Genomic DNA, 21,599 nt, shown 5'->3' with positions numbered 1-21,599 from the left:
GGGCTCGTGGCCAGCGGGCTGCCCCCGCCCCACCCCCAGTTCCAGAAAGTCCGTGGGATTTTTAACAAAGGAAGCAGCACCTTGGGTGCTTTCCATCTGTGGTGAAGTTCAACCTCGCAGAGAAAACGGGACTTAAGGACGTTCGCGGCTGAGGGCAAGTTTCCTACCTAACAAGCCCAGGAGAACCCCCAGAAGCCCCTTTGGAGGTCCGTGCCTGCGGTTGAAGTAGGAGGGGAGGGGGGAAAACATTTCTGATCTCTCGGTGTCCTATTTTTCTTCGGGAAAAAAAATAAGGTCAGGTGCTTGCAACCAGGCTGAAGTAATTCAAAAATCTTTTTGTTTTCTTCCCCCCCCCCCCCCGCCCCCCTGAAGGTTGACATACATTTGAAACTCTACCTGGCAGTCGCCTTATTGCTGAATAGGGATGGCCTGGGGTGGGGTTGGAGGGTGGACAAGGGTGTTAGAAAACGAGTTTTCTGTGTTTTGGTAACAGAACGGCTGAATTGAACCGTGCTTCGGGGCGAGGCTTTATTGTCTTTGACAGCCGGAAGCCTGGAGAAATTACGTTCATCCCTTGGTGCTGTTTTTAAGTAACTGTCTAAAGAAATTGTGCACTTGGCCACAGTGGGGCGGGGAAAGCCGGAAGCGAGGGTTTGGAGGCTGATGGTCGCGGAGCGAGGTAACTGTAACTACCGTAGGGAAGCTTGTAACTGGTTGGATGCGCTCCCCGACTTGCGCTTTCTGCTCGGCGTCCTCATCCCCACTTTCCACCGCGGGTACCAGGGTCTGCGCTCTTTGACCAAGATCAGCTGCAGCGTGCTTACTCATCCGTTTGCCATCTCTCTGTCCAGTACTGGGGGAGACATCCTTGGGGGGGTCAAAGGCTGAAAGAATGGGGTGCCAAGAGTCATAGGGGTAACTCATGTTATAGTGCCAAATCAGAGGGGATGGATAGGTGGCAGCCTTAACAGCTGCAGCCCTTAAGTGACCATGCGTCAGATCGAGGCTTAAAGTCACTCACTGTCCCATTCCCAAATGCCGTTATGGAACCTGGAATCAGCCTTAGTTGGCAGCCAGAATGCGAGCTCTTGCTTTTCTCGCTCTTCTCTTAATTTCCTCCTCTGCGTCTTAGAGAGTGGGACCATGACTTCAACCCGAGACAGTGACTTAAAGATCCTGACTTATTTATCCCTTTAAATTCTTGAAATGGTGGTTCTAGTCTTCAGTGAGCAAGTCTAGTGTTTTATCACTGTTATGCCGAAGAAGTGGCTTACGCCCAGTTGAAATCCATTCTGTTTTACCTTCCTTCTAATCGATGTCCTCCTGTAGACGCAGAAGTAACAGGCCACCCCTTAGCCTTTTCTTCACATTTATTTTAAACTGCTGTTTGTTAAATACTATACTAACTTGATCTCTGGTGAGATCGAGCAACTTTTAGTCCCTATTTTCTTTGGTTTGCTCATGGCATGTCATGTTTCTGCAACCTACTCCATTTTTTTCATATTTATTTTCAAGTGTAATCATGATTAAAGCAAAACATTTTGGAGAAGTTAAGTTGCTCTCAATCTTGCATTTAAAGTTGTTTACCTTTACTATGAGCCAGGATAATTTGTAGTTTTGGTAGGTTCTTTATTGGGGGGTGTTGAGGGGGGTTGGTTTTTTTGCCAGCATGATTGTATGTACTCTGCAGTATTCAGACTTCAGGAATTTACTTATGTATTTGTTTGCAGATGGTGCTATGCTAGAGAAATTTGAGTTCATGTGTTTCTAGGTTGTAATCATTTGTCTTACTGAGCTGTTTTGTCCTATTGACTGGAGGTAAAGAGTTACAGGAAAAGGTTCTACATCTTTCGTAGAATGTTCTCTCTGTTAAATATTTATGCCTGTTTGACTACTAGAATATTTGCCATTGTTACTGTGTCACATTACAAACTTTATTTTAGAAGTTTACCTTAACTAAAACTACAAAAATGCCATGATTGTTTTACTACCTGACTTTCAAGTTCAGTATTTTTTGAAAATATTGATAGAACTACCAGTAGGGAAAATACACATCTAAGATAATTCATATAATTGTGTGGTCACTCCCGCCCATACTCTTCCAGTTATTCACAGTGTTAAAACTTTTAAGGATGTCAACTATAACTCAGTGTGCTTTCAGGGATTGTTTTGGTGGTGACCTGATGTACCAACTCACATGCATTCCATTGTTTGTATTACAACCAACCAAGTAACCCCACATTAAGAGGTAACTAAACTTAATCAAGTTAAGTTGTAATCTCAGGTAAGCTATCTTCATTTTGGTGCATCTTTCTTTCACTGGAATCTTAAACAGAAAGCTTTGGTAATCTAGCTTACCGTTAGATCATAATCAAAAGCTGTCATAGCCTCTTATGTAGAGAGCTGTTTGTCAAGCCTCTTACATATGATTAACAAGAGGGATGGGATCACAGGCATGTGAAGATCATAAGTGAGAAAAATGAAACAACTTTGCGGTTTGATAAAAGGCAATTCAGCAAAAGTACTCAAATTATTACCTTGTCAAAATGTTCTAGGTAGTATTTAGATACTTCATAAGGAAAGATGTTATTAAATATTTGTTGTTCCCAATAGAACACAATCAAATTGTATTCTGACTTATTGTCTATTTTTAAGTTATCCTGTTGGGGTTTTTTGGACACATTTTGCTGAAAAATTGAAAGGTTACAAACAATTGTTGTCATATATAAAATCTACCAGTATGTGAAATCGTATATTTAGGTGCTTAATCTGATGTTATATACTTGGTGGGAGTAGTCCTGTAGTGGCCCCTTTGTATTGAAACTTGAAATTGCTGTTTTCAGTCTCATTGTTCTGTACAAGAGCATAATCAGAACTAGAATGTGTGGTTATAACTTTCTAATGCCAAATGTTGTTTTGTTGTACATATAGGTTATATCTGTCTGTACTTCATCACCCCAAAAAGAAACCCTGTACTTATTAGCGGTCACTCCCCACTCTCCCTTCCCCTTAACCGCTAGCAACCCCTAGTCTCCTTTCTGTATCTGTGAACTTACCCATTTGAACATTTCATATAAATGGGATCATACATATGTGGTCTTTTGTGATTGGCACCTTTCAATTAGTGTAATGTTTTCAGGTTTCATCCCTGGATCAGTACTTCTTTCTCGTTTATTGCCAAATAATACTCCATTATGTGAGCATAGCACATTTTTTTCTGTTATTTGTCTGTTGGATATGTGAGTTGTTCCTAGTTTTGGCTATTAAGAATAATAGTGCTTGAGCATTCCTATACAACCTTTTGTGTAGACATACGTTTTCATTTCTCTTGGGTATATCTCTAGGAGTGTGATTGCTGGGTCCTATGGTTTCTCTGTATTTAACATTTTGAGGAACTGTCACTGTTTTCCAAAGCAGCTGCACCATTTTACATTCTCATCAGTAATGTATGAAGGTTTACATTTCTTCACATCCTCACCCACACTTGTTATTGTCTATCTTTTAGAGAATGTGACGTGGTATCATTTATAATTAGCAAATGATTTCTTCCATCTGTGGATTGCCTTTTCACTTTTTTAATGGTGTCTTTTACAGCAAAAAGGTTTTAATTTTGAGGTCCAATATACTTATTTTTTGTAACTTGCGCTTTTGGTGTCACATCTAAGAAACCATTGTCTAATCCAAGGTCATGTAGATTTACTACTGTTTTCTTCTAAATGCTTTATACTTTTATCTCTTACATTAGGTTTGTTGTCTGTCAGTAGTTGTGCATGGTGTGAGGAGGGGTAGAACACTATACTTTTGCATGTAGATTTCAAGTTGGCTTAGTCTCTTCTGTTAAAAGTCTGTCCTTTCCTTATTGAATTTCCTTGTTGAAAATTAAGTGACCACAAATTTGAAGGTTTATTTCAGGACTCTCCCATTTCATTTATCTATATGTCTATCCTTATGCCAGTCCTGTATAATCTTGATTAGTGTCGTTTTGTAGTCGGTTTTGAAATAGGGACATATGAATCCTCTAACTTTATTCTTTTTTCTTTTTTTTCTTTTTTTGAGTTGGAGTCTCACTCTGTCGCCCAGACTGGAGTGCAGTGGCTGCTCCTGGCCACCGCAGCCTCGACCTGCTGTGCTCCGGCGATCCTTCTGCCTCAGCCTTCCGAGTAGCTGGAATTACAGGCGCGCGCTACCACGCCTGGCTAATTTTTTGATTTATTGTAGAGATGAGGTCTCGCCTACCCAGGCGGGTCTCGAACCTGCGGGCTCCCAAAGGCGCGGGATTGCAGGCTGAGCCTCCGAGCCCGGCTTATTCTTTTTTCAATACTGTTTTAGCTATGCTGAGTCACTTGCATTTTCATATGAATTTTAGAACTAGATTGCCAAGCTTCTGCCCAAAAAGCAACTGGGATTCTGATAGGGCTTAAAGTTTTGCAAATATCTTTTAATATCTGCTCCTGAATTAATTCTATTACAATATGTTATTTTCTGGTGAAAATTCAGCCTTGGTTGAATTGGGAAAGGGGGGAGTATTTTAATAGCATTTTCAAATAATTGTGGTTATTCTTTGATACTCAGCAAAACTCTTTAAGTGATATGCCATATACAATCTGAAATCGTTTTGATGAGTTTGTCCTATTCTGTTACATTAAATTCCATTGGTTTCTTTGCACTTTGTCTGGATCTTCTACTCATACCTGACTTTGTAACCTCAGACATTGGTCATTTGAAAAATACTGGTTCACTGTTATACAGAGCTTCTACAGGTTGACACATTTTTAGTATACAGTTTTTTTAATCACATTTTTTAATATCTCCACCATTCTCAGCAAAGCCTAAGTGTTGGGACATTGTTATGCTCACCATGAGTGGTGCAAGTTTTCCAAAAATTCTAATTTCCCCTTTGAGTTCAATTTTTTGTGTGTGTGGCTATATGCTCCAGTTTTTACTTGACTTGACAATTTTATTTCTTTAATTTTCAAGAAAATACCTGCTAGATACTCACATTTGAAATAAAGGTAGTTTGTCATCATTCTTGCAAGTAAAAAAGGTGTTCCATGATAAAAGTGGCCAGTTCATATGACTTTGCAAATGATTCCATGAGTGCTTTCTTGGAGGCAACCATCATACTTCACTATGTAGCAGAGGTGCTTTTTGTATACATCCTATTTTGTCACGCAGAATACTAAAAAGACATGTACCTAAGGGCCAAGATTTAATAAAATTTTACTGCTTTTTTAAGGACATTGTTATATGAAAACAGCTTTTTCCCCCACTGTGAGTGCATGGTTGTGGAGAATACAATGACTTATGGTTCAGTTTTTAACTGAGTTGGAGTCTCACTGTCACCCTGGCTGAACGTGCAGTGGCTGATCATGGCTCACTGCAGCCTCAACCTCCTGCAGGCAGCCCTTCTGCCATAGCCTCTCAAATAGCTGGGACTGCAGGAACGTGCCACCATGTCTAGCTAATTTTTTTATTTTTATTTTTGTAGAGATGAGGTCTCGCTATGTTGCTCAGGTGGGTCTCAAACTCCTGACCTCAAGTAATCCTCTCCCCTTAGCCTCCAAAAGTGCTGGGATTACAGGCTACTGCGCCTGGCCTTAACTACTGTTTTGATGCATGCTAAGGGGTGCCACACTAGCAGTTTTACCCACCATTGCTTTTGCACCTTTAGTACAAATGGGAACTTAGTGGAAAAGTCAAATGACATCTTAATGTTGTTATGAAGATAGTTTTGAGCTCATGAGCCCACTGAAAAGGTTTTGGGGGATTCAAACTGGGGATCCAACTGAACTGTTGTATACTAGGATCTTGCTACTGGCTGTTGTGGGAAATTGAATTGAGAGTGACTGCATCCTTTTAGAAGAGTCTCCTAGGAGAGACCCTTTAGCGTTTTATATGACAAGGATGGTGAGGCAGGAAAGAACTTGGCATGGTTGAGAGTGGAAGGAAGCATGGGAGTGACTAGAGCATAATGAGATGGGAGTAGGAAGTGAAATTACAGAGGTAGTCAGGAGCTGCAATATGCAGGGGGGTCTTGTAGTACTTTAGGAAATCATTCTGAGAAGTAAGCAGTGAGTTACAAAAGAGAATTTATGATGTCTACGTGCCTACTGACTTGGCCTCTGATTGTGGTGCATTTTTGGGTGAGTTGTGTTTGGACCTGGTGATGGTAAGGCTCCCAAAGAGTAATAAAAATTGCCAGGGGTGGCAGCATACCGGGACCCATACATAGATAATGTAGCTTTTAAATCCATGTATCAGGATGTAAGCAGGGAAAGTTAAGTAAAAACAGCAACTGTTTTACCTGTGATTATGGAAATCATGAATGTACAATGCTTTTCTTGGGTCAGGTTCTAGAGTAATGAGTTAATAACTTTAATAGTGTCATGACTGGATTATTATTATTATTATTATTGTAATTGCTTGAATAAATCAGAATTGAACTTGGGTATGATTGTTAGTTATTTGGATAAATCACAACTGAACTTGGACATAATTGTGCAAGTTGGAGCATTATGAAATTTTCAATGGTCACACTTGAAAGAACCTTTATTCTTAGTACTAATTTATTATGAAGTATCAAATTAAGTCTTAGTGTTGATGTTACTCTGTCTTAAAGTCAGATTGTTAATAACTGAGAATGCAAACTGCTGAGTACTTTTAATATGAATTGTTTGGTTTAGGAATATAATTTAATACATCAAACATAAAGATCTTGGAATACTATTTTAGTATTTTACCTTTCTTAAATGTATATTGGGCTTCTGATTCAAAAAAGAGTTATATGACGATCGGAATTTTAAATTTAATTGGTGTTAGTTTAGAATAGGAAGTGCTAGAAGCCTTTGTGTTGTTTTCTTATGGGCAAGTTTAAAAAGAAGTCAATTTAAAGATGCAGCAAAATTAACTCCTAGCTATCCTGCTTGCTTGGTTTGTATTTTATCTGTAATATAATTGAGTCTCCTTCCTCCCCATTTCTTTTTTTTGTGTGCTTGCTTGTTTGCAGAAAGACACCTCAGAGACCTGAAACAGAAGTTGATATTTTTTGCAAGCTATATAACCCTGCCTTTGCAAGATTTACGTCGATGGAATGATAACTACATGATGGCATAGTACATAATTTGTGAACAGGGATGCAAATACTGGCTTTTACAGTTAATAAGGTTCTATGAAATGAAGGTGCTTTTTTTCTAAGATTTATGTGTCTTAGATATAAATGCACCTGGCTTATATTTTGCTGGTTTTAAAATCTAAATCATGTTTGGAATTTTTTTTAAAGAGAACATTTTAAAATGTGAGCTCTTTTTGTTTTTTGTGGTTTTTGTTTTTGTTTTTGTTTTGAGTTGGAGTCTCACTGTGTCTTCCAGGCTGGAGTGCAGTAACATGCTCATGGCCATCACAGCCTTGACCTGCTAGGCTCAGGCAGTCCTTCCACCTCAGCCTTCCAAGTAACTGGGACTGTAGGCACATGCTACCACACTTGGTTAGTTTTTCTTATTTATTGTAGAGATGAGGTCTTGCTAAGTTGCCCAGGCTGGTCTTGAACCCGCTCAGGCAGTCTTCTCATCTCAGCCTCCCAGAGTGCTGGGATTATAGGCGTGAGCCATCGCACCTGGCTGTCTTTTGTGATTTCTGTGAATGGTTAAATAACATAAAGGGCAAAAAGAACCATGGTGGCTATACTACCACAGTTGGCTGTGTTGAAAGTGAGAAAACACTGGAATTTCCAATCTGTCTTCTAGGAAATTTCCTTGATTGTAGTATGGGGAATCTCTCACCTGGCTCCTATGACCCTGTTTACACCAGGGGGCAGGAATGCCTGATACTGATATCTGAGAGCTGTGCAAAGATTTTGGACCAGAGCATCACTTAGGTTGCTCTTGGAGGAGAGAGAGGAAGGCGACAGGAATCTCAGCCACAAACATAAAGTCTTGTGTTTACATTTCAGGAAAAAAATCACCTGTGTACACAGAAGGTTGAGAGACCTGGGTTGCTTTCCTAGGGCTTTTAGTTGACTGTATTTTCAATGTGAATCAACTCAGCTGAACACTCAAACACAGGTAGAGCATACTCTCTGGTTCTGTATGTCATATGTTGAGGAACACTGCCAGCCTAGAGAAGAGTCTCTCAACTTGGAGTTCCTAAGCTCTCCCTGAAATCATGTGCATGTTTTCTGGAGGAGACTAGAAATTTTATCAGCTATACAGGATTATGGGCCCCCAGAAGATTGAATCACTGAAACCATTGGTGAGTTTTAAAGTGTTACATGGCGTTCAAGTAGGTGTTCATTAAATGTTGGAATAAATTAAATTAAATTAAGTCTCTACTTTGTACCCTTCACAAAGGCTATGGCAGTCATAATCCTTGCCTTTAAGGAGCTTCAGTCTATTAAGGGAGCCACAAGAAACAGTTATTACTACTGACAACAATTGTTGATGTTTTTGAAGCATTTACTGGTATGAGGCACCCTCTTTTTTTTTTTTTTTTTTTTTTTTTTAAGTTGGAGTCTCACTCTGTCACCCAGACTGGAGTGCATGGCCACTCCCAGCCACCGCAGCCTCAACCTGCTGGGCTCCAGCGATCCTTCAGCCTCAGCCTTCCAAGTAGCTGGAACTACGGTGTGCGCTACCACGCCTGGCTAATTTTGTATTTATTGTAGAGATGAGGTCTCGCCAAGTTGCCCAGGTGGGTCTCGAACCCACAGGTTCAGGCAATCCACTCACCTCAGCCTCCCAAAGCGTGGGATTACAGGCTGGGCCACCCAGCCCAGCTGAGGCACCATCTTAATGTACATGTATTAACTGTTTAAACTCTATGGAGTAGGTACAGTTACTGTACTTATTTTGCAGATCAAGAAACTGAGGTACAAAAAGATTACATGACTTGCCCAAGGTCAAACATTTACTAAGGAAGCCAGGATTTAAACTCTGCCAGTGGTTCCAGAGCTGGCTGTCTTGAATCAGTTGCTACACAAATTTTTATTTTTATTTATTTATTTATTTATTTATTTATTTTTTTTGAGTTGGAGTCTCACTCTGTAGCCCAGACTGGAGTGCAGTGGCCGCTCCCAGCCACTGCAACCTCAACCTGCTGGGCTCCAGTGATCCTTCCCCTCTTGTGTAACCAGTTGCTGCACAAATTTTTAAATACAATTGGGATAGGTGCTTGAGAGAAATAAACAAAGGGAGAGCCGGCTTGGCCATGGTGGAGGTGTGGGGGGGGAGGGTAGAAGAATTGTCTCTTTAAAAAGCTGTGTGGCTCTCTAGCCAACCAGGAAAAAGGTGAGATGTGAGTGGAGAGGAAGTTAAGACTTATCTGTGTGCCAGTTATCTGTCAAGAACAGCTTTGTCTGCCCTGTTGAAAATGTTAAACTTTTTCCTAGAAATAGTGGGAAGGCACTGAAGGGTTTTAAGCAACAAAGAAGGTAATGATCTGTACCAGAGATTAGCAGACTTTTGCTGTGAAAGGCCAGATAGTAAATATCAAGCTTTGCAGACCATGTGACCTCTGTTGCAACTTCTCAACTTTGCCTTTGTAGCATGAAAGCAGTCATAGACAATACATCAACAAATGGATGTGACTGAGTACCAGTAAAACTTTATTTATTTTTGGATAGATCACTCACATTTCATCTGATTTTCACATATTATGAAATGCTGTTGATTTTTTTCCAACCACTTAAAAATGAAAAAACCCCTTTTAACCAATGAGCTATACAAAAACAAAACAAGCTATGGACTAGATTTGGCCCTTGTTCTGTAGTTTGTTGATCCTGTCTTGTATCTTCCAGAAGAGCCCTTCTACCGTTCTGTGACGTGAATAGAGATGGTAAGGAAGTAGAAATGAGAAGACTAGCAAGGTGTCGTGGATTAGTGTAGTGTAGGTGAGATGAAGAGACACACATTTGAGATTTAATTAGAGAAAGAATGGACAAGACTTTTTGTTGTAGAAACTGTTAAGGATAACCTTTAGATTTCTGTGCTACTACTAGCTAAAATGAGCAGTGGTAGAACAGGACCACATTTAGAGGATGAACCAGATTCATTTACACACCTACCAGATCCACACTTTTGCCTTGCTTTCTGGCTAAGAGGCCCTCGCACGACCCACATAGTTCCCGTGGTCCTAGAGACAGGTGGTGGTGCCTGCAACTAGGGTTCTGAGGGTTTGCTGCCCCTGGGTCTTTGTGTTGCCCAAGGATTTGAGCCAGCATACCCTCACGCACTGCAGGGTTATTGCTCTGGAGACAAATGAGGCTGTAGGACCCAGGAGGCCCCACATGCTCAACACTGCCCACTCATATCTAAGTACAAGGATGTTTTTGTCATTCCTGCTGGGGGAGAATGGGCAACTGGGCTCTAGACATTTTTGTTTGGCATAACTGCTGCAGAAGTATATTGGTATGTTTTATAATAATAAATATAATAATAAATTGCATTCTTAATCTAACCATGTTTCTGGATAGACAGTATCCTCAAAAATGGACTGTGCACAAAAAGAGCCTGCCTTTCATATTTTTTAGACCTCTATGGAAGTCTTTCTAGAGCTAAATTTATACAAGTAGAATACTCCTGTTCCCTTAAACTACAAAGGGAACCCACCCCTCATTGTGTATTTATTCATATATGTTTAAATTTACGTCACCTTCATAGTCCTCTCTGATGTAATACACTTACTTTTTCCACTGCTGAAAACAGTTCTTGAACTTGTCAGTTTTTCTTGAAACTTGTCAGTTTCAATGCTTCTTCCATTTTTTTGGTTTCACCTCTTTCACATCAGCAAAACATTTCCCTTTGAGAACTTTTTTCATCCAGGGAAACAACAAAAAAGGGGCACTGGGATGAGATCAGATGAACAGGGAGGGTGGAGCCACGGGATCATGCCGTTTTTTTCGTCAAAAACTACTCAACACTCTGGGTGTAGGCAAGTGCATTGTCATGTAGAAGAACTAGTAACCTGTGTGCCAAAACTCTGGACATTTCTTCTGCAAATCGTGACTCAACCTTCTAGAAACATCCAGATAAAACTTCTGTTGACCGATTGATCTGAAGGAACAAATTTTGAATGTACTACAAGGGGTCCATTCCCCCCCAAAAAGAAAAATTCTGAGCTTTTTTTGGATCTTCCCTCATATGCTTATAGAGTAGCATTGTCCAATAGAAATATAAGCCACATGTGATTTTAGATTTTTTCCAGTAGCCACATTTTAAAACAAAGGTTTTTTAAAAAGGTAAAATTAGTGTAATAATATATTTAATTTAGCCCAGTCTGCTCAAAATACTATCATTTTAATATGTGATGGATATTGAATATTTTTACATTTTCCACACTTAGATCTTAGAAATCCTGTATATATTTTACATTATGACACATCTCAATTAGAACTAACTGCATTTCAGTCACTCACTATCCATGTATGACTACCGGCTACCGTGTTGGACAGCCCAGGTATGGTGAGGATTGAATTGGTGTTGATAAATTAGGTCAGATCAGATTTTTAAGAGCTTCTGAAGAAATAATCTTTGTAAATATGGATATTTTTAGCCTCACGGGAATAATGAATTTGCTTTATTTTATATCACACTGTCCTCATACTTTTACTACTAGTTTTGATCAATCTTAAATTTCATATTCTTTAATATGTTGAAGGTTGTGTTATAATTTGAGAATTTCTCTTTGCCTTCCTCTCTTTCCTACCCTCTCACCTCTTACCCCCAACCTTCCCCCCCAGTTTTGTACTCTAGTAAAAATCAGTCTTTTGTGTTGGCAAACATTTAATTTCCTGCAGTTTACAGGTCTGTCCTCTGGCCTTCCAACTTGGCTTTATCTCTAAACCATCGAGATGACTATTCTATTTTTAAACTCTTTAGGGAAACTCTTCTGTGGCCTTTTTGAGTAGCACTTTTTTTCCTTTTAGTTTAATAAACCTGGCAATTAATAATAAGTCTTAGCCAGGTGTGGTGGCTCACTCCTGTAATCCCAGCACTTTGAGAGGCTGAGACGAGAGGGTTGCCTGAGCCCACGGGTTCAAGACCAGCTCAGACAACATGGTGAGTAAATTTTTTAAAAAATTAACTGGATGTGGCGGTGCACACCTGTAGCTCCAGCTACTTGGAAGGCTGAAGTGAAAGGATCACTTGAACCCTGTAGGCCAAGACTGCGCTACAGTGGCCGTCAGCATGCCACTACACTCCAGCCTGGGTGACAGAGTGAGACTCCGACTCAAAAAAATATTAGTAAGTCTTCATTTATGTAACTCAGTCCTTCATGTTATATAATTAAACTTATTTCTTCTTATTTTGTCCTCAGTGGAATATATATGGTAGCATAATAGCGGGCAATAGTAGGTACTCAATAAATATTTGAATGAGTAATAATTTTATGAACCAGTTTTACTTACTCTGCTTTGTCTTTATAATAATAATTGCACCTCAGTTTTTTTAATCTTTTTTTCCTAACACTTTTTAAAATTGAGGAATGATTATAAGAAAGAACAAGATGTCAACCTGGTTAACTCTTTGGAACAAGTGAGCAAATTCATGAGAAAATGTTTTGTAAACTAACAGTGTCTCACCTGTAGGTTCTGCTAAATAATTAAGATCTGTATGATCTGTAGCACATGCTCTTACCTAACTGTATGATAGTGATGTGAGGATGAGTATCGTATTAGACTCCTGCGAGCACCTTTTCAAAACACAGGGGAACTTTGCACCCCTGTTAAAATTAAAATGCTGTAGTGTGTTTTTTCAAAACACTTTATTGGTGACCCTGAGAGACAGAGAGAGAGACAGACATACACAACTACCCCTCCCCTCCCCCTCAAAAAAGCAACAACGACTAGTCCTCCCATGTTTTTTACTGTGTGGGAGCTTATGATTGTTAAGTATAGAATTGGCATTGTGTATCATGTAAGGAACACATTGTTAAAGGGACTTTTATACAGTTATTCCAGCCCTTTTAATAATGGTGATATATTCAGGTTTCAGTCCATTTATAATCCTGCAGTGTTTTCTGCTGTTTGCAATACAAGTCTGTGTTATTCGCGTCTGTTCTATTGTTGGCTGCCAACAAAGCACCCTCTTAAGTATTCCTGCCCTTGCCTGGTTAACTGTCTTGAACCTGCAGACTGCAGCAGAGATGATGATGTGCCAGTTCCAGACTTTAAGCCTTAAGAAGATGGCAGCTTCTATTTTTGTGTTCTTAGAGCCTCAAGGTACGCAAGAAAACCTTAGATTACACGTGGAAAGAGTAAAGACCCAACCCTCCCAGCTGAATAGCACTAGGCAAAGAATGATTACAAGTGAGCTCAGCCTTGGCTGTAGAAACATGAGCAAATGGAATGGTTGGTTTCAGTCACTAAGTTTTTAAACAGTAGTTTTCTACTTTATGGGTTTGTGTATTTATTGTTATATTTGTTGATTTTTTAGTGTTAATTTGAAGCATTAGCTTAAACGGTTGCTGTATATCACCTTAATTTTAGATTAAGTTATTACATATAATTGTGGAAACACTTTTTTTCTCCTGGTTATTTCTAAGAGCAGTTACCAATAGTAGTATTAGTATAAGATTTATTGAGCATGTGTTATGTATCAGATGTTCTCTATTTTCATTCAGTCCTCACAACTGACTGGGCAGAGTAGCTCTCACCTGTAATCCCAGCACTTAGGGAGACTGAGGCAGACAGAGAGAGAATTGCTTAAGCCCAGGAGTTAGAGACCAGCCTAGGCAGCATGGCGAGGCTTTGTCTATATAAAAATTAGCCAAGCCGGGCTCAGTGGCTCAGCCTGTAATCCCGCACTTTTGGGAGGCTGGAGTGAGTAGATTGCCTGAGCCCACGGGTTCAACACCCACCTGGGCAACTTGGTGAGACCTCATCTCTACAATAAATAAATTTTTAAAAAATCAGCCGGACGTGGTAGCGCGTGCCTGTAGTTCCGGCTACACAGAAGGCTGAGGCAGAAGGATTGCCCAAGCCCAGCAGGTTGAGGCTGCGGTGGCCAGGAGCGGCCACTGCACTCCAGTCTGGGCAACAGAGTGAGACTCCGACTCAAAAAAAAAAAAAAAAAAAATTAGCCAAATGTGATGTTCACCTGTAGCAGCAGCTACTCAGGAGGCTGAAATGGAAGGATCATCTGAATCCAGGAGGTCGAGACTGTAGTGAGCCATGATGGTGCAACTGCACTTCAGCCTGGGTGTCAAAGTGAGACCCTGATTCAAAATAAATACATAAATAAAAATAAATTCTCACAACCACCCTATGAAGTAGGTACTATTAATCTCTCCATTTTACAGATGAGGAAACAGACTCACAAAACCTGCCTAAAGTCACATAGCTAATAATCACCATTCCATACTGCTTAGTAACAATTAGTAAATGCCTTGGCTTCCTTTAAAACAAACAAACAAACTTGTCTTTGTCTTTCTTTTTCTTAAGTCAAGTTTATTGAGGCATAATTTTTTATACATTTTAAGTGTAGAGCTGGTGAGTTTTGGCAGATTTATTTACCTGTATAACCTCCATCCCAATCAAAATACAAAACATAGGCAACCCCTTCGGGTCCCCTCCCACTGTGGGAGCTTTTCTGTCCTCTCAATAAATCCTGCTTTCTAAAAATTAAAAAAAAATTAAAATTAAAAAAAAAAATGTCCATTATTCTAGAAAGTTTCTTCATGCTCCTTTTAGGTCGGTCCCTCATACCCTATCCCCACTCCCGGCAAGCACTGATCTGCTTTCTATCACTGTGGCTTCGTTTTTCTTATTCTAAAATGTCACATAAATTGAATCATATACTCATTTTTTGTCTGTCAGTAAGCCTGTTTTTGAGATTCATCCATGATGTTGTGTGTAAGTAGTTTTCTTTTTTGCAGAGTAGTATTTCATTGTATGAATTTACCATAATTCGTTTATCTGATTGCCTGTGTGTGAACATTTGAGTTTGTTTGTGGTATTTATTAAAAGTCAAGCTGTTCTGAGCAGTGATAAAAGTCTTTGTGGACATACAGTTATTTTTCTTTGGTAAATACCTAGGAGTGGGATCGCCGAGTCACATACATGTTAAGTGTATCCTTTTATGAGAAACTACCGACTGCTTTCTAAAGCATTTGTACCATTCAAACTTCCACCAGCAACAGATGAGAGAGTTCTAGTTGCTACCTGCCTATCCTCACTGATACTTGGTATTGACGTCTTTCTATCTTCAGCTATTCTCATATGATAGGTTATAGTTTTTTTGTTTTTGTTTTTGTTTTTGAGTTGGAGTCTCACTCTGTCACCCAGACTGGAGTGCAGTGGCACGCTCCCGGCCATGCAGCCTTGACCTGCTGGGCTCCATTGATCCTTCCGCCTCAGCAGGTTACAGTTTTATTTGAAGTCTCCCACTGGCCTAATACCTGTTGTCATTTTAATATATTGTGTAGTGTCTGTTCAAGTCTTTTGCCTATGTTATTGGATTCTTTTAATTGAGTTATATGTTCTGAATAAAAGTCTTTTTCTGGAGAGAGACATAAAAATGAATATTTTCTCCTAATCTGTGACTTTCGTTTTCATTTTACTGTATTTGAGCAGAAGTTTTAATTTTAATGAAACTCAGTTATCAAATTTTGTTGTTTGTGGTTTATTTTGTATTATGTAAGGAATCTTTGCTTATCCATAGATCATAAAAATTTTTTCACGTTTTGTCTAGAAGTTTTATAACTTTAGCTTTTAAGTTTAGGTCTGTGATCCATTTCAATGTTTGTGTATGAGGTAAGGGTGAAACTTCTTTTTAAAAAAAAAATTGGAGATGTAATTTACATACAGGAAATGTATCCTTTCTGCTGTAGGGTTTTGGCAAACACATAGTTACGTAACTAATCACAGTCAGGATATTGTGCCCATGTGCCCCTCTGTTTTCTTTCCCTATAGTTTTGTCTTTACCAGAATGCCAAATAAATGGAATCATTTATATGTAGCTTTTTGCGTATGACTACTTAGCATAACACATTAGAGATTTATGCATGTTGTGTATATCAATATTTCATTCCTTTCTAATGCTGAGTAGAACAGTTGACTTTTGGAACAAGAGTCCTGTGTGGGTTCCCCTCTCCCCCCCAAATCAAACAAGGGTGGAAAATACAGTTTTTCAGAAATACAAAATCTGTGTGTGCTCAGGACTGACTTTTCATACAAAACTGACTACGACTTCAGTATGCTCAGGTTTTGATGTACTCAGGTCCTGAAACCAGTCCCCCTTGTATATGACTGTATTTCTATGTGTGATTTAACATAATTTGTTTATCCATTCACCTGTTGCAGCTCATTTGATTTGTTTCCACTTTGGGGAAATTATTAATAAAGCCACTATAAACACACACAGGCTTTTGTGTAACCATACATTTTCATTTCTTTTGGAATGGATTGCTGTGTCATACAGTAAATGTAGGTTTTGAAAGAACTTTTTAAAGAAACTACTAAATTTTTTCTCAAAGTGGCTGTACCATTTTCCATTCCCACCAGCAATGGCTGAGAAAATCAGTTACTATACATCTTAGCAAGCACTGGAATGAATGGCCAGTATTTTTTATTTTAGCCATTTTAATTAGGTGTATGGTATCTCATTGTGATTTTAATTTGCATTTCCCCTAGCAGATAATGATGTTAAGAGTCTTTAATATGCTGATTTCCCATCTGAATGTTTTCTTTGTTAAAAGTGTTCAAATCTTTTGCTTTTTTTTTTTTTTGAGTTGAACTCTCACTCTTTTGCCCAGGCTGGAGTACAGTGGCACGCTCATGGCCACCCCAGCATTGACCCTCTGGGCTCAGGCAGTCCTTCTACCTCAACCTTCCAAGTAGCTGGAGCTACAGGCATGCGTTACCACGCCCAGTTAATTTTTTTCATTTATTGTTAAAGACAAGGTCTGGTCAAGTTGCCCAGGCTGGTCTCGATCCTCTGGGCTCAGACAATCCTCTCACCTCAGCCTCTCAAAGTGCTGGGCCTGAGCCCAGCTTGAGCCACCATACCCAGCCTATCTTTTGCTCTTAATTATTAAGTTTCTTATGTATATTCTGAATACATGTCCTTTGTCAGATAATGTGTTTTGCTCGTTTCTTCTTAGGTGTGTGGCTTGTCTTTCATTCTTTAAACAAGCATCTTTCTCAGAGCAGTTTTCAATTTTGATGAAGTCCATTAGTCATTTTTCTTCTTTTATGGATTGTGCTTTTGCTTTTATACCTGAGAAATCTTCATCCAATTCAAAGTCACAAAGTTTATTTTTCTATTTTTTTCTTTTAACAGCTTGATAGTTCAGATTTTACTTTCAGGTCTATGATCCAGTTTTGATCCTATACTTTTTTATAGGTTACAAATCAGGTTTTCTCTTTTTTTAATATCGACATCCAGTTGTTGCAGCACAATTTGTTTAAAAAAAGACTATTCTTTCTCCCTTGAATTGCCTTTGCAACTTTGTTGAAAATCAGTTGATCATACATATGTATGGATCTAGTTCTGGAGCCTGTATTTTCTTCCATTAGTCTGTCCTTATGCCAATACCACACTGTTTTAATTACTGTAGACTCCTAGTAAGTCTTAAAATCAAGCACATACTTTGTTTCTTAAATTTTTCTGATTTTTCTAAAAGAGATTAATCTTTCCATTTTTTTTTTTTCTTTTTTGGTTTTGTAACAAAGCACCTGTATTGAAGTGGGTTTTTAAAATGTCCTGTTTAAAATCATGAATTTTGCAGCAACCTGGATGGAACTAGAGTCTGTAATACTGAGTGACCTCTCACAGAAACAAAGATCAGAATATCACATGTTCTCACTCATATAATGGACCTTGAACATCCAATGTAATACTATAAGAAAATGACTGACGGTACTGGGAAACTATGGGAGGGAAGGGGATGGGATTAACAGTAGCAAATATCTGTCTGGGGCTGGGAAAACACCTCTTATCAACAGGGTGCCTGAATGAAACATAATTGTACACCTAACCCTTAACTGTACTCCACAAAACCATAATAAAAACTGATTAAAAATAAATAAATAAATAAAAATTAAAAAAGGCCAGGCTCAGTGGCTCAGCCTGTAATCCCGTGCTTTGGGAAGCCGAAGTGAGTGAATTGCCTGAGCCCGTGGGTTTGAGACCCGCCTGGGCAACTTGGTGAGACTTCATCTCTACAATAAATCAAAAAAATTAGCTGGGTATAGTAGCATGCGCCTGTAGTTCTGGCTACTTGGAAGGCTGAAGCAGAAGGATCGCCGGAGCCCAGCAGGTCGAGGCTGCGGTAGCCAGGAGTGGCCGCTACACTCCAGTCTGGGTGACAGAGTGAGACTCCAACTTTAAAAAAAAAAAAAGGTGTGACTCGTTAGATGACTCTCCTGGTTTGAAAACATTGCTTGGCAGCTAGTACCTGTAGTCTTAACTACTAGGGAGACTGAGCCAGGAGTATCACTTGAGCCCAGGAGATCAAGGCTGCAGTAAGCTGTGATTGCTAATAAATGAATTATTTGTGTGAGGATAAACACTTGTGGGTATGTGCTACTTTTCTGTTTATTTGGAATCACTCCTGTGTTTTCATATAACATTTCTCCAAAAAACTGATGTGGAGTTTGAGATCATCTTCAGCAAATAGCTAGTGTTTCAGGACCTGAATTTTGTTTGTTTGTTTGTTTTTAAGTCAGAGTCTCACTCTTTCACCCAGGATGAAGTGCAGTGGCACATTCACAGCCACCCCAGCGTCAACCTGCTGGGCTCAGGCAGTCCTTTTGCCTCAGCTTTCCAAGTAGCCAGAACTACAGGCACAAGCTACCACGCCTGGCTAATTTTTTGGTATGTTGCAGAGACGAGGTCTAACCAAGTTGCCCAGGCTGATCTCAAACCCCTGGGCTCAGGCAATCCTTGCTTCAGCCTCCCAAAGTGCTGGGATTACAGGCTTGAGCCACCACACCCGGCCCCAGAACCAGAATTTCTTAAGGACAAAAGTCAGAATAAATGTATGAAGTTATTAAAAATTAAGCCGGGCTCGGTCGCTCAGCCTGTAATGCCGCGCCTTTGGGAGGCTGAGGTGAGTGGATTGCCTGAGCCCGCGGGTTCGAGATCTGCCTGGGTAACTTGGCGAGACCTCATCTGTACAATAAATCAAAAATCAGCTGGGCGTGGTAGCGCGCCCCTGTAATTCCGGCTGCTCGGAAGGCTGAGGCAGAAGGATCGTTGGAGCCTAGCGGGTCGAGGCTGCGGTGGCCAGGAGCAGCCACTGTACTCCAGTCTTGGCGACGGAGTGAGACTCCAACTCAAAAAAAAAAAACCGAAAGACAAAATTAAAAGGTGATAATAGCGAAGAACATAATTTGCAGTGCCTTTTTGTGGCTGCAAGCAAACTGTGCAAAATACAACAACCAGAACTGAGAACACTTGAAAATGAGCAGTGAGATTTATTCATGAAGATTAATTATCATTTAATGTATAATTATTCTACTTTTTAATGGAAACAGCAAAAGACAGCGTGTCAGCAAATGTAGCCTTCTAATGCTTTTAGAGGAAGAAACCCGAAAGAATCTAGTTTTTCTTCATCCCACTTTTGTTAATGAATAATACCTTTCTCACAGGGGCAGTCTGATTGAGAAATCTAGTTTACACCCTGAATAAGGTTTTGAATTCTGGTATTCCAGTTTACTACTCAGGAAAATAACGGTTGGCTGTCAAGGGCATTTTGATTTTGATTAGACTACATTGTCTGCTTTTGCCAGAATGATAACTTCAAGTTAAATGTTAATTTAGCTTGCCAAATAATTTGTGCCCTTTGTAATACAAATGGGGGACTCTTTGAATGAGTAATAATAATTGTATTTTTAAAATTGATCCACTTGTTATCTCTCATTCCATATTTGCACTTTATCTTATATTATCTTGTTTAATGTGTTTCATTTTTTCATTTTGAATGTGACTTCCTTTCACTCCTGCAAGTCAGGATGTTCGTGCTGGTTTTCCATCTCTTAAGGAGTTGATCACGTATATCATTCCCTTCTTTCCTTTTTTTTTTTTTTAATTCTTGCTCATTTATCTTTAGGGAAAAAAATGATCTCTCTCTTTGCATTTGTAAGCAAAAAAAAAACCACCCAAAAACCTCGCAGACCCTACATAAGGGTATCAAAAGCCCACCAGAATCCCTAGAAGTACCCTTCAAAAGGCCTTAAGAAGTTTCTCTTTATCTTCTTCCTAATTAAACGTATTTTCTTCAAGCAATAGCATTCAATGTAAATAAGAATTTTCTTCTTCCTTATAATTTTTCAGTTTTGCTAACAAAAGAGGATTTTCCCCCTTCTATTTTCATAAACATAAAATAGTTTGGCATATTTTTAGCTAAATTCTTCTTTATGGACTAGCGTATATATAACGTGGCTTCTTTTGAATACAATTCATTTGAAATTTGTGGAGTTCCAGAACTACTGTTATAGTTTTATATTATAGTCAGGCCCATGATTGAGTATAAATATTAGTTGAATTGTTTCTTAATTTCAGTTGAACTATTTCCTACTTCATTTGTATAAAATTGAGGTCTTTTTTAGTACCTAAATGTGTAAGAGTGACCGTAGGACATCTGAGTTCTAATTTCATTTATTTGTTCAGAAATCTAAGTGTCTACAGTGTGTCAGCACTGAGCTAGTCTCAGTGGCGTGATCACTAAATGAAATTCATTTCAGATAACTTGATAATTTAAAATATTAAAACAAGTTAGCTAGGCAGTGAGTGCTACCTTCACACTAGATGGGTCTGGTGGTCTTGAAGAGTGTTTCTCTGTAGAACTACTAACATTTGAGCTCAGATCAGTATGATAAATGGGAGTCATTCAAAGGTGGGGAGGGGGGTGGCTAGAATAAAGGGGCCACAACGCCGACAGGAACTTGGCAGGAGTGAAAGGGATGTGATGAGGAGAATAATTTCAGTTTTAGTAATTCTAGAAACATTTTGAACTCTATATTGAGCTGCTGGCGAGGAGTGAATAGGTCTGTCAGCTGGTAGGCTTTCCTGTTGTCTCCCAGCAGTTTCTACTTTTAAACTAGCTTTTTAATAGTACAATTTTTGAGTATACAGGGAATGCCTTTGGCATGAAAACATTGCACTCCTTGTGAACTGTATCTGCCTGTGGAGGAGAGACCTCTGGCATGTAAGCTTGGTGTTACCATGTTTCTCCTTCGCTCTCACTGCACAACTTTTGCAGATGGAAGTAAAGTAGGGCAAGCGTATAGAGCATGTGCTGCTTAATGATGTTCTGAGGATGTAAGAGAAGGAAGGTTTTGGGGGAGAAATTAGGGAGGGACCACTTCTGCTTTCCTGGTGATAAAGTCATTTGGACTGTGTTCTCTCATGATTCCTTTGCAGGACACGTACCCTGTTCTAAAGTCCTCCAGTAGAAATTTTAGGTAACAAATAGAGAGGTGAGAAGCTAGACCTCTAGTTGTTGATTTGTTATCATATGAATTTGATTATTATTACTGGTAATTTTCTGAAATTCACAACATTTTTTAATCGTTCAGACACTGCTAACTAAGCCTTTGATACTGAGTGACTGAGCTCGGATTTCTATCTTCATGGAGTTTTTAAAAGAAAGGCTTGTTACAT

The 21,599-nt window shown here is 39.3% G+C and overlaps 1 protein-coding gene across 1 annotated transcript in view; it reads left to right on the top strand.

The window, feature by feature from the left end:
• Window positions 1-21,599, top strand: part of RHEB (Ras homolog enriched in brain) — a 49,450-nt gene that overhangs the window by 992 nt on the left and 26,859 nt on the right. The window contains exon 2 of the mRNA XM_008072713.1: window positions 138-206. Within this exon, the coding sequence (XP_008070904.1) occupies window positions 138-206 (69 nt within the window). The remainder of the gene's footprint in view (window positions 1-137; window positions 207-21,599) is intronic.

This window comes from Carlito syrichta, unplaced genomic scaffold, assembly GCF_000164805.1.
Source record: "Carlito syrichta isolate Samal-C Ts95f unplaced genomic scaffold, Tarsius_syrichta-2.0.1 Scaffold315400, whole genome shotgun sequence".
Taxonomy (NCBI): Eukaryota; Metazoa; Chordata; class Mammalia; order Primates; family Tarsiidae; genus Carlito; species Carlito syrichta.
Note: the sequence above shows the minus strand (reverse complement) of the source record. Positions and strands in the feature narration are given on the sequence as shown.